Raw genomic sequence first — 13,791 nt, forward strand, 5'->3', positions numbered from 1 at the left:
GTAGGGAATGAAGAAGGGGTAAATCTGGGAAATGCACCTGCAAGGGCTCTCTAAGGAACATCTAATTCCTAAGTTAGTGTTCCACCCATTCACATGCAAGACAAATTTACTTTTACTGGCTTTATACCAAGGAAAAATGTCCTCTTAAGCAGAAATTGCCAAAACCATTTAGCAATAAGAGCAGTGTTTGTAGGCACCAACTTATGAAGACTCAAATCCATACCCAACTTAGATCTACATACAATCTCCCAAGCCACCAAGTGATCCCTGTTCTCCCCTATTCCAGACCAAAGGAAGTCTTTCATAATTTTCTCAATTTTACTACCTATCCCCACTGGAATTCTGGAGATAGATAAATAATAAAAGAGGGATGCTAGAAAGACAAGCCTAAATGAGATTAATACAACCGAAAAAATAGAACTTTCCACCCATGTAAACTCTTAGACACATTCCCCACCACTGGATCCCGAAAACTGCGGACCTAGGACTGTCATCCAAAGGGACCCCTAAATAAATCTAGGACCAACACAAAATACCACAAGCAGCTAAGGATGCCAACCCCCTAGATCATCTAGATTTTAGATTAATAGTGGCAATTCCTCTCTTCCCCAAATTAATTTTTAGCCTAGAAACACACTCAAAAGGGTTTTTAGACCTTTTGAATTTTGTTTGTTTCATCTAACCTACCTTTTCTCTCTTCTCCATCAAAATAAAAGGAAGAACAGATTCTTCCTTTCTTATCGTACATGTTTTTTGTTTTATGAGAAGAAGGGGGGGTGGGGGTGGGGGTTATGGTGGGGTTTCAAATTCTCTTATTATTATTATTATCATTCTATTTTATTTTTCTTCTCTTTCACTCTTTGCCAACATATAGCTTCTAGAGAAAAGAAGCTACGTTGCGTGGCTCTTTTGTGGGATTTTATGGCTTTTTGATTTTGGGGTTTTTTTGCAGTGTTAATGCAGTTGTCTAGAATGATGATTTGGCCGGTTGATGGAGATTTGGAGATGATGTTTTAGCTTTTCTTTTTTGACATACATGGACCTATGTGATTTTTGCATATTGACATGGGATTATAGGCCCATATTTTTAATAGTAGTACATGTGTTGTTCATAGTTTATACAAGTCTGCACAATAGTTGTACATGCTTATTGACTTTTCTAGCACATATAGAATGAGGAAGGCTTACTACCTTAAACATTTTTCAGTACAAACCTGTGGCTGTGCAACTCTATAGTTCTTATTATGAAGGATAAGTTATATCGCATGCCCCTGAAGTTTCACTAAATTGCATTTTACTTGAGGTTTTAGCTGTAACAGTTCAGTTTGATATCAGGCAAGTTCAAGTCTCTCTTTTGGGATCTCATCAAAGCTGAAATTGAAACTTTCAGGGTCAAACTGTTACAGTTTAAATTAAACTCCAGGGATTTAAGTGCAATTCAGTGAAATTCAGGAACTTGTGGTGGAATTTACCCCTATTAGGAATGAAATTTGTTATGTGGCAGTTTTTACTTCATTGTTATAGTATCATTGTGTTCTCATGTGTTGCTTGGGCTTTAACTAAAACTCTAAAGTGTTCATTTATCAATATACACAATCCACAATATACATAAAAATGGTAAATTGAGACACGATAAGATTTTTGAGTCAACTATGTAATTTAGTAACATTTAAATTAGGATAAATCAATTGGACGATAAACGAGGGCCAGAAGGATAGAAACCAGGATCCTTGACTATGGATTTGATGCCTTAAAACACCAGTTTACCTAAAAGATTAGGTTTTAAGGTTGTGGCCAACAATGTATATCAAGCCTTAATAGTTATTATTGCCACAATGTTTATTTATATTTTTCTGAGTACTTGTCCATGACTTTCCATTTTTCTGTTTCAGTGGATGTACCTGATCCCCCTTGGATTGATCGTAGTGAATGCTGTAACACAAGCTATGAACATGCCTGAGGAACAGGCTACTGGCCAATCTACCTCCCAGGTACAGCAGCCCATGGCAGCAATCCAGCGCGGCCAAAATACTGCTGTCCGAAGAAGATGAATGGTTAGTTTACCTTTTGAAAAATTTTAGAATGGATCTGAGCAGCTTGATTTGATTTAAAAAATTGATTTTTATTTTTTTTTATAGCAGATTTTTTATTTGATCTATGTTAACTTGCTTTTAATTTTTTTTTTCTTGTGACTATTTGTTTCTTTAAATGTTTTGTAGTAGAATTCAAGGAGGGTAACACAAATGTTTTTGAGTATTTGAGTGGTCATCGAATAAGAACTTATGCCATCATAATGATATACATGTTAGGAGAATTTAGGTGGGTAAAGTCCTGTGTCGCGAGGCTTGCATGATTTGTGGTGAATTATGTTGGATTGGCATGTTAAGTGCCAAATTAATTTTCTATTGATTGTTTTATTTTGGGGTCTGGTTTTACTTTATAAGTGACCCATCAATTAGAACAATGGCATGCCATTGTTTGATTGTTCATCGAAAAAAATTTATTTTTTTTATTTTCTAATTATTGAAGCGATTTAAATTTTCCTGGTGAATTCTAAACTGGCTAGTCATTTTTTCAGTTTGTTAATGTTATTCAAATTGCCAGATCCTACCCAGTGGGTGCATAAGGGAAGGAGGGTCCTTCTGTTGTATTTTATGCAGAATTTAAAGTGGCACTCTTTCAATCAAGTGAATTGTTTCCGCCCTAAGGTGGTTTAGTCTTCTGTTACAAGTTTTGGCAATATCCGCATTCTTAATTATGGTTTTGCTCTTGGTCAATGGTTATTGCATTAAGGTTACATTTGGTTATTCCTAGTAAGAAATTAGTTATAATAGGTCAGTTAGAATTAATTGTACTTAAAATTATCTTGATAACATAAAACAAATAACAATGTGAAACTTTTTTTGAATCCATAATAAGGAATAGACAGAATAACTATTTCTAAATTTCTGTATAGGAATGTCTATCCCTTTCTTGTTACATTTGGGGAATAGCTGCTACTTTCATTCCCAAAATTTTCTCTATATTCCATCTTATTCCAAGGAGTAGCTATACCGTGAACCAAACCTGAACTGAAAGTAATAAAAGCCATTGTGGAAAAATTATCTTTGTTGCATCAAGATGGTTTTTTTACATGCATGGATTACAAGCTTTTGTTATATTATTGGGCACTGGCGACATTTTGAAGTATTACTTCTTTCTTGATTATCAGTGCATTCAGTGCAATGGAAAAAAAAAAGATGGAATTGTGTTAATTTTGCAGCATCCAAATGTCCTTTTGTTGCCCAACTTTTGAGACAGCTGTGCTGTCTATAAGTGGACAAGCGAAACTAATTTACTCCCACTCCTGCCGGACTATTGTCTTGGCACATTGCTGAAGATAATATGTTGCCTGGATGGATGACTGCTTTTCATGATGTGATTGGCTTGCTTTCTTCTTCTTCTTCTTCTTCCTTTCTTTCTTTCTATCTTTTTTTTTTTTTTAATTTAAAATTTTAATTTTTGCTTTATGGTCAGTTATATGAAAGAACAATGTGCTGAATCCTTGGCTAATGATATTCTACCAGGTAGGAGCAGACTGCAGAGTATCATCCAACCCAATCTAGTATAGGTTCTTTCCATTAGCGTTTTATGATTGTTTACGCTATGATGATATTACTTGCATGGTCTGTATGTCTCTTCATGAGGCTTTTTCTAGCATAACGATATAGCAACTTGAAGCACTCATTCAGAATCTTGACTCAATTGGCAACGAGTTGTCAATTAAACCTTCAACGGAACAGCACAGCCCATCCACACAACAATCAAGGAGAGCATATGTCAAGTGTTGGAACTACTTCTCTGGCAGTTGAGGTGTTTCTGCCCTCACCCCAGTGTATTGTTCAATAAAAAAACTGGTTCCTTGAATGGCTTGATTTATTTCTTGGCAATCACATCCTAATACATACAAGTAGGCTGCATATGTGCATGATTGCTTTAGCTTTATTTTGTTGACTAAGTTCTGGTTTAGTGAGGTTTTATTGTCACATTTTAATCCTTTTGGAGCCAGTTTCACTCTGAATCATGCTCAACACATGCTGGATGGACTAATACTAGCACTGCACACATGCCACAGATTATGTTTGCGTTTATGGCGATTTGAATTAATGATAGTGTGCAATTGGATGCTAACGAATTGTTTAAGGGGTGTTTTAAGTAGTTAATTTGTATGATGAAAAAGTGAAAATGAGGCTTTTAACAAATGCCCTATGGTTAGTACGAGATTAACTGTACTATGGACGCCTTTCTTTTTGTTAAATACATAGAATTATAAATTAGTCATTTGGTATGTGATGGGTGAGCAACATGTTTTTATTATATTTTTTAAACTTAATTAATTTTTCAAGTATTTGTTGTATGGCCTTATAGTTAGATTATTCTTCCTTTATATATGTATATATATGTATAAAATAAAATATATCTGATGCTTGCTGCTTACCCTTCCTAACCACTACGAATAGTGCAAGTTAAGAAAGTAAACTGCTACTATGTTTTTAATTTTGAAATTTGAATTTATATTACCATATTTTAGGATAAAAGGAGTTGTTAGTTACGAGTTATAGGGTATTTGTATTAGCTATAAATAGATATGGTTTAATTGTGGGATGCCCAATGCTTTTCTAATGTTGTCGTTACCTTTATTCCAATCCTATGGTAATAAATTTCCATAACCAAAAAAAAAAAAAAACTAAAAATTATATAATTTAATTTAAATATTTTTTGACAACAATTGAGAACAAAATTGAAAACTAGTGATACAAACAAATGTTTCACTTTTTTTCTCACTATGTTACAATAAAAAAAACTGAATAATAAAATGATACCAGTTGAAGCTTACATCCTATAAAATTCTTCATATTAGGTATGTACGAAAAGATGAGGGGAAAAAGAAGAATAGAAATTTAAACCTGGTCTATAGGAGCCAGAAAAGAAATGCAGAAACTCATACAATATCAAATAAAAAAAAATGAAAATGATAATATTTTAGTTAGAGAATCAGATACTTAAAAACATGAACCTAGTTTAATCGAACCATATGACCAAAACTAATTTTCAATAGTGCAAATTTTTGCAAAATTAGAGTTAATGAAGCAAAAGTATTCATAGCATGTTTGCTGTTAGAAGTTTGAGAGTTTATGTTATAGATCTTAGGTTTGAATTAAGGAAGGATAAAATAGGAGAAGGGTAATCTTCCGTTGTGAATTTTAATCGGCCTAGAAGGATGAAAAAAATTTAAAAAGTGATAGCATCCAAATAGGAGTCAAAAAAGCTTGGAAGATTAAATAATTTATTTTTAAAATAGTAAAAACTAAAAAAAATACAATATAAATGAAGAAAATTTAAAACATATTTTTAGTGACATCTAAATACCTACTATCAACATTTTTCCTAAAAAGTCAATATACAAGTTCACTAAGACCATGACCATATCATTTGTTTATAGGTATATGAAAATCATGTGCAAATGTCTCTTTTCCCTAAATTTCTTTATAAATCTTCATACATACCTTTCATAACTATCTTTCCAAGTACAAACAAACTAATTTTCTAAAACTCTTGTTTCCTTATTCTTTGCTCAATCTTTTCTTCAAAATATTTCACTGCATGACTTATAAATTTAGTTCTAGTTCTGTACTTGGAAAGATAGTTATGAAAGGTATATGAAGATCTCTAAAGAAATTTAGGGAAATAAGACACTTGCACATGATTTTCATTTATCTATAAACAATTGATATGGTCTTGGTGAAGTTGTATGTTGACTTTTTAGGAAAAATGTTGATAGTAGGTATTTAGATGTCACTAAGAATATGTTGGGTAAGCTTAGAAAAAAAAAAAAAAATGTCGGGTGATAGTAAGTGTTAGGACTACATGTCTAAAGCGTAATAAAATGATTGTCATATTAGAATAAAATTTACAAAATCCAATGAAATAAAAAAGAAATCACATACAAATATGTTCAAGTAAAGTAAGCAAGTCCATTTTATTCCATCATGCTGAAACGTAATAAATCTTCAATCATTAGGTAAAGGTTCTACTTTGAATCCTTACTGATGAACATGTAAGGCATATTTAAAATAGTTGCTATATACTATTTGTTGATATTATATTACTTAATGACGCTAGAGATGGAGTAAAATTCAAGTTAGAATTTTGAAGAAAAAATTTAGAATTTAGATGTCTTTAAGTCTTAACAATACATGAAAAATAACTTTAGTTATTTTTAGAAAGAATATAGAGAATATTTTAAACTTTATTATCACAAAATTCTCACGATTAAATTTTGATACTTTGTTTATTATACAAATTAAATGACAAATTGAATATGAATTAGATAAAGTGTTGGAGTATGTGGCTCATATTGAGTGGAATACATGCACGAGGAAAGCATGGTGAAGCATGGACAAGGAAGTTGTGCTGCAAGAAGAAATTGTCAATAGTTTGGTCGATAGAGATAACCGTCGACGGTCTTGTTCGACGCTGATTATGGATTTTGAATTGGAAAGATTAGTAAATTGGGACTTTTGGAGGATTTGCCTCTGGGGATTGCTATAGGGGTACTTTAGGAACTTTCTAAGCCTTCTGTACGCATAAGGTTAACATATAAACAATATTGTAACCCTTGTTTCATAAGATAGTGAAATTTAGTCGCTTACTCCCGTGGACGTAGACACATTGCCGAATCACGTCATCTCTTGTGTCATTGATTATTTGCTTTCCTTTATTATCTATGTGTGATTGTGTTTTCTGTATTATTCATCATTGATTGCTGCATTGCTTGATCCGAAACAGTTTTGTTGGTTTTTTCGCCGCGTATTGATAGTTTTTGCACAAAAAATTGGTATAAGAGCGATGGGTTGCAATGATTGGGATTTCTTTTGTAGTGTTTGACATTGTCAAGTTTGATGGATCGAAAAATTTTGAACTTTGGCAGAGGAGGGTTAAGGACGTGTTGGTGCTGTAAGTTATGGTGAAGACATTATACAGGAGGCAGCTGCAAGGCATGTACGACATGAGTTGGAAGGAGTTGGAAGTGAAGGCTGTGGTGACTATCAGGCTTTGTCTGGCTGATGACGTGATGTATCATGTCATGGATGAGGAATCGTTGGTGACAGTTTGGCTGAAACTAAAGAGTCGGTATATGTCCAAGTCATTGACGAACAAGTTGTATCTTAAGCAAAAAATGTATGAGCTTAAGATGACAGAGGGTGCAGATCTGAATTAACACATCAATGTATTCAATTAGATCATCAGTGATCTAAAGCGGGTTGATGTGAAGTTCGAGGACGAAGACAAGGCATTGATGTCGCTGAATTCCTTACTTACGTCTCCTACATATGAGAATCTGGTTACGACTCTAACATAGGGAAAAGAAACTCTAGAATTGGAGGATATCACGAGTGCCCTGTTAGGTTTTCATCAGAGGAAGAAAACTAGCGATGATAATTCTCAAGGTGAAGGGTTTGTGGTGAAATATAATCAGGATCGTGGGAGAAGCAAGTTCAGGGGTGGATCGAGTAACAATAAGGCCCAGTCCAATTCTTGGAAGAGGAAGGATGTATGGTGTTTTAAGTGCAGAAAAAAAGGGCACATAAAATCGGATTGTCTAGAGAGGAAGAAGGGGAATGCAGAAAATAAAGAAGGTGCCCCTTGGGTGAGAGGCATGAACACCGATACCACATCAAACTCAGTGAATGTAGTGGAAGAAAGAGACTCAGGGAGTGGTGATGGTGATATGCTTTCGGTCTCATCTGGTTCAGATGGTCTCTCGGATTCTTGAATCTTAGATTCGGCGTGCTCTTATCACATGACGCCTAACAAAGATTGGTTCACCACTTATAAATTAGTAAATTATGGTTCTTTTCTGATGGGGAATGATGCTTCATGTAAAATTATTGGAATGGGAAACATCAGAATCAAAATGTATGATGGTGTGGTGAGGACGTTATGTAATGTTAGACATATACTGGAGTTAAGGAAGAATTTGATTTCATTGGCCACTTTAGAATGTAACGAGTTTAGTTACAAGTTTGAAAATGGGGTAATGAAAGTGAGTACGGGAGTTCTAACTGTGATGAAGGGGTAGAAAGTACAAAGGAATATTTATACACTACTAGGCACCACAGTTGTAGGTGGAGCTACAGCTGCAAAGTCTGAGTCAGATAGTACTATTTTGTGGCATATGCGGTTAGGGTGTATAGGAGAGCATGGAATGATGGAGTTTTATAAGAGAAATCTTTTGAAGGGGGTCAAATCATGTAAGCTGGATTTATGCAGGTACTATGTGCTTGGGAAACAGAATAGGGTACAGTTCATGGTAGCCACACACAAGATGGAGGGAATCCTTGACTACATTCATTCATATTCTCACCAGTCCCCAAACATCTGAATGAATGCAGTCAAGGATTCCCTCCGATTCGAGGTTTGTCAAAGAAACTCATCAAAGAAACTCATGAAGTCAAGGATTCACGAAAGGTCAAGGTGTATTTCATGTGGCATAAGTTAGTGACGTTTGTCAAGTTTAAATTGTGGAAAGCTGAGGTGAAAAATCAGATCGGGAGAAAGATTAAATGCTTCAGGTCAGACAATGGAACTGAGTACACCGATTCTAGGTTCATGGAGTTACAAGTAGCATAACATTAGGAGACATTTCACTGTATGTAAGACACCACAGCAAAATGGTTTGATAGAAAGGATGAACCGAACCATAGCTGAAAGGGTTTAGTGTCTCAGGTTGAATGCAGGGCTTGTGAAGAATTTCTGGGTAGAGGCAATAAATATGGCGTGTTTCTTGATGAACAGATCACCAAGGGCAGCACTGGATGGGAAAGTTGCAGAGGAGGTGTGCAACCTATGTGTACGTTCCTAGTGAGGAGAGATCAAAGTTTGAGGCAAAGTCTAGATAGTGCATTTTTCTGAGTTATCAGAAAGGGGTGAAAGGGTTTAAGTTGTAGGATTCAAAGGCAAACAAAATGGTGATCAGTAGAGACATGATTTTCGATTAGAAAGTTATGTTGTAGCATACTCAGGAAGAAGAAGAGAAACAGGTGCCAAAATACTGCAACGACAATGAGCATGCGATGCAAGTGGAGTTAGAGACTCAAGTGCAAATGACATCGTTCAGAGTGCAAGGAGTTCTAGCTCGAGAGACCAACAACATCGTAGTATAGCTGTAGACAGACCTAGACACGCTATTCGGCCACCATCTAGGTACAAATTTGATGATCTGGTGTCTTATGCACTTATTATTAGTAGCGGGATCCTACTACTTTTCAAGAGGCGGTGCACATCCAAGAAAAAGTAGATGGATGGACGCTATGACGGAGGAGATGGGAGTCCTTGTATCCCTGAACCCGGTAGGGCCCAGAGTGCTACTTTTCCATACATAAATTCCTGTGATAATCTCTGGTACCACAACTATGACGACCCAAAAATTTCTTATATCATAATAACAATAATACACATCATCCCTGATACCATAACCATAACGACCTGAACCCAAAGTGGGGTAGTGGATAATTTTGTCCATAATTCATTTGAAACATGCAACGGAAATACTTCGTACCACAAAAACTATACCAGAGTACTAAACCTTCTCATAATTACCCATGTATCTCCAAGCATCCATAATACATACCAAATAAACAATTCATATCTATATACACATATGTTCATGCCAGTGTCTCACATGCACTTACTTTAAACAACACTATCTAGTCTCGCCCCGGAGCTTTCTAGGCTTGGTTCCTTGTATTTCCTGAAATGTTGAAATTATTGGAGTGAGACACTTCTCACTAAAATGAAATAAATTATCATCAGTGTGTGGCAACATGAGTTTTAGTGTAGTAAAAACGTATCCATTAAATAATTAACTTTAATTGAGAAATCATGTAAAACTGTACTCACACCTATACATTTGAAAGTACATACTTTTTTTTTGAAAACATGCTTTGTCGTAATAAATTTCTCTGTGTAGATCATAATATATACATAAAAGAATTTCCCTGAATGGACAATCATATATCATCATAATAACCCCACATGATTGGGTTGTGCGGTCCGAAAACTAGACTTAGCCATGACTGACCTACCACCAAGTTAAGTCAAATATAATCGTCTGTAAGTATGATTAGCCTACCCCATGCTGGCCCGTATACCGGGAGGGTACTCTACTCTTCTCAGGCCCAATCGACTATCCATCCACCAATACTCTTAGAATAGTGTGGTTGCACTAACATATCATACTAGTTACGGTACCGTGCTCTTAACATAATTGGTCCATCAGGGTTCTTATACCATATAATACCTTTTATAAATAAATCGGTAACATGATCTCATTTCAAAATTTAGTATAAAACTACCATAACATATCTCGTAATAAAACTGTCATAACATATCTCCATATAATCTGTCATATCATATCTCGGTATAACACCGTCATATCATAATTCCACATTATTCATAACATTTCCTGAGATCAGTATAAACTCATACTTTGTTGTATATCATCATAACTGTCATGTCGCATCTTAGTATAAAACTGTCGTATCATAATTATTCCTCCTGCCACACAATTTGAGTGATAATTTATAATGTAATTAACTACCTAGGAAAAATATATATTTCTCTAAAAACAAGGGTATGATCATCTCCATATTTTTATATAACTCAAAATACTTGTTTTATAAGAAAAGTGAGATGATTACCCTACTCACTTTAGTTTTTACCAAATATATATATATATATATATATAATAATCCAAATCACCATATCTATATGCTTGAATATTCAGAAAAATCATATATAATGTTCATGTAATCACATACTCCTTTTTAATCGATTAAATTTTCAAAAATAATTGATATAATCTATTCCCATTACCTTATCCCTGGAGTGGTGCCTACGATGCCCAAACGACGAATCTGCTTTGGTTAAAATGCTGAGGATTGAAGGTAGGATCCTGAAGTGGTGTATTTTTTTTTTTTTTTTCAATCTGGCCTAAAAAAAAAAGAAAGAGGCAGTTGTCCTAGACAAAATCGTTGGGAAACCGTCGATGGTTTGGTCTTTAACCAAACCATTTTTACCGCATTTTTACTTTAATGGCTCTCGGTAATTCAAAACTGTCAACAGTTTTTCCTAAGCTCACCCAATCGTCGACGATTTGGTCTTGCACCAAACCAAATTATTATTATTATTATTATTTGGGTCTCTACATCCTCCCCTCGTTATAAAAATTTCGTCTTTGAAATTTGCTAACTAGCACTTATACCAACATTGGAAATCACTAAAATATTTACCCAACTCTAGAAAGAGTCGGCGGCCACCCGCATAGCGGTCTCGACCCAAATTTATTAATAATCCTCACTTATGGTAGAGGAATATCGTGATTACAACTAAGGTTTCTGGGAGATTACAAGTAGTTAAATAAAAGTTCTCCCAAAACCATTCAAAACTTAAATACCATATAAGATATATTTAAACTAAACAACCTTATTTTAAACAAGTCCTTAATCAAACAACCAAATACTTGCCTGCCTCGCGTTGGGCCTAGCTAAATAAGTGTGGGTACCTCTGATGCATTTCCTCCTTCAATTCCCATGAAGCTTTCTCAACTGTGTGATTACGCCATGGTACTTTCACCAACGAGATCTTTTTGGTACGTAGTTCTTGCTCCTTCCGGTTTAGAATCTGAACTGATATTTCTTCATATGATAAGGTGTCTCTAAGCTCCAACGACTTATGACTTATCACATGCGACAGATCAGTGACATATTTTCTCAACATAGACACGTGAAACATGTCATGGATCCTCAACAATGTTGGAGGTAACGCTATCCTGTAGGCAATAGGACCAATTCTTTTCAATATCTCGAATGACCCAATATACCTAGGGTTTAGCTTGCCCTTCTTCCCAAATCTCATAACTCTCTTCTTTGGTGCAATTTAAAAAAAAAAAAAAAAAAAGACATTTTCTCTCACACCAAACTCTAGTTCTCGTCGGCAGGTATCAGCATAAGTCTTTTGTTGATTCTAAGCTGTTTAAATTCTTTCCTGGATAAGTTTGATTTTCTCAGAAGTCTGCTGTGTGATCTCTGGCCCCAAAATTTGCTTTTCACCAACCTCGTCCCAATACTGTGGAGATCAGCATCTCCGATCATATAATGCTTCATATGGTGTCATCTCAATATTGGCCTGGTAGCAATTGTTGTAAGCGAACTCAACCAAAGGCAGATACTGAATGCAACTCCCTCTAAAATCTAGCACACAAGCCTGCAATATATCTTCCAGTATCTGAATTATTCCCTTTGACTATCCATCAGTCTAGGGATGAAACGCTATATTGAAGGTCAGTTGAGATCCCAAGGCTCTCTGTAAGCTCTTCCAAAACTGGGATGTGAACTGTGGGTCCCGATCTAATATGATGGACATTGGCACGTCTTAAAGTGTAACTATCTCCTGAATATATAACTCTACTAACTTATTCATGGAGTAGTTAACCTTGATTGGAAGAAAATGGACGGTCTTTGTCAAACGATCAACAACTAACCAAATGACGTTTTGCCCATGTAGTGCTGGTAGCAATCTCGTGACGAAGTCCATTGAGATGTGCTCCCATTTCCATTCGGGGATGTGAAGTGGTTGCAATGGTCCTGCTGGTCTCTGATGCTCAACTTTCATTGCTAACTTGTAAGGCATTGCTCCACGAACTGGACAATTTCTCTCTTCATATTATTATGCCAGAAAGATTCCTGCAGATCCTATACATCTTACTGCTTCCTGGATGCACTGTATAGAGAGAACGACATGCCTCTTTCAGAATGATTCGTTTAATCTCAGCATCATTGTGTACACATAATCTAGTGCGGAAACTTAAAACTCCATCATCTGAATTATTAAAATCTCTCCTCAGTCCACTCTGCATTTTATCCATAATCTTCACCAGCTCTATATCTTTCATTTGAGCGGTCTTAATCCTCTCTAGTAAAGTTGGTTGAATTACCAGATTAGAAATGAATGCTTGGTGATTCCCCTCCACCAATTCTACACCAAATCTTTCTAGATCCATTCTGATATGATGTGGAGCTACCACTGTTGATACTTATGCACTCATTGACTTCTGACTCAACGCATCAGTTACCACATTAGCTTTTCCTAAGTGGTAACTGATGGTATAGTCATAATCCTTTATCAGCTCCAATCATCTTCTCTGTCTTATATTCAGTTCTTTCTACGTGAAGAAATATTTAAGGCTTTTGTGGTCTATAAAGATCTCGCACCTTCCGCCATACAGGTAGTGCCTCCAAATTTTTAACGCATATACCACTACTGCCAACCCCAAATCATGCGTGAGATAATTATTCTCGTACTCCTTGAGTTGACGAGAAGTATAAACAATGACCTTCCTCTGTTGCGTTATGACACACCTAAGCCCTTTCTAGGTCGCATCACTATAAATCACAAATCCACCATCTCCTGAGGGAAAAGTCAGAATCAAAGCAGTGACGAGTCGTTGTTTCAATTCTTGAAAACTCTGCCCCTTCCACGAACCGATGATAATATCTTGCTAGGCCCAAGAAACTTCAGACTTTGTGAATTCTTCGGCTTCACCTAATCCACTATCGTCTCTATTTTACTTGGGTCTATAGAAACACCATCCTCGGATATCATGTGTCCTAGGAATGCAACCTTCTCTAGCTAAAATTCACATTTCTTAAATTTAGCATAAAACTTCTTTTCCCGTAGCACCTGGAGTAC

The 13,791-nt window shown here is 35.6% G+C and overlaps 1 protein-coding gene across 3 annotated transcripts in view; it reads left to right on the plus strand.

Annotated features, from left to right (window-relative positions):
- The window catches only part of LOC131152978 (uncharacterized), a 39,111-nt gene extending 35,205 nt beyond the window's left edge, over positions 1-3,906 (plus strand). The window contains exons 8-9 of one of the 3 annotated variants that reach the window (XM_058104968.1): positions 1,893-2,054; positions 3,567-3,906. In XM_058104968.1, coding sequence (XP_057960951.1) covers positions 1,893-2,051 — 159 coding nt within the window. In that variant the 3' untranslated portion in view covers positions 2,052-2,054; positions 3,567-3,906. Of the gene's footprint in view, positions 1-1,892; positions 2,055-2,604 lie in introns of all 3 variants that reach the window. The other 2 variants (XM_058104967.1, XM_058104966.1) reach the window with 2 other exon arrangements.
- Positions 3,907-13,791: the final 9,885 nt, after the last annotated feature.

Source organism: Malania oleifera, chromosome 4 (assembly GCF_029873635.1).
Source record: "Malania oleifera isolate guangnan ecotype guangnan chromosome 4, ASM2987363v1, whole genome shotgun sequence".
In the NCBI taxonomy this organism is placed as follows: Eukaryota; Viridiplantae; Streptophyta; class Magnoliopsida; order Santalales; family Ximeniaceae; genus Malania; species Malania oleifera.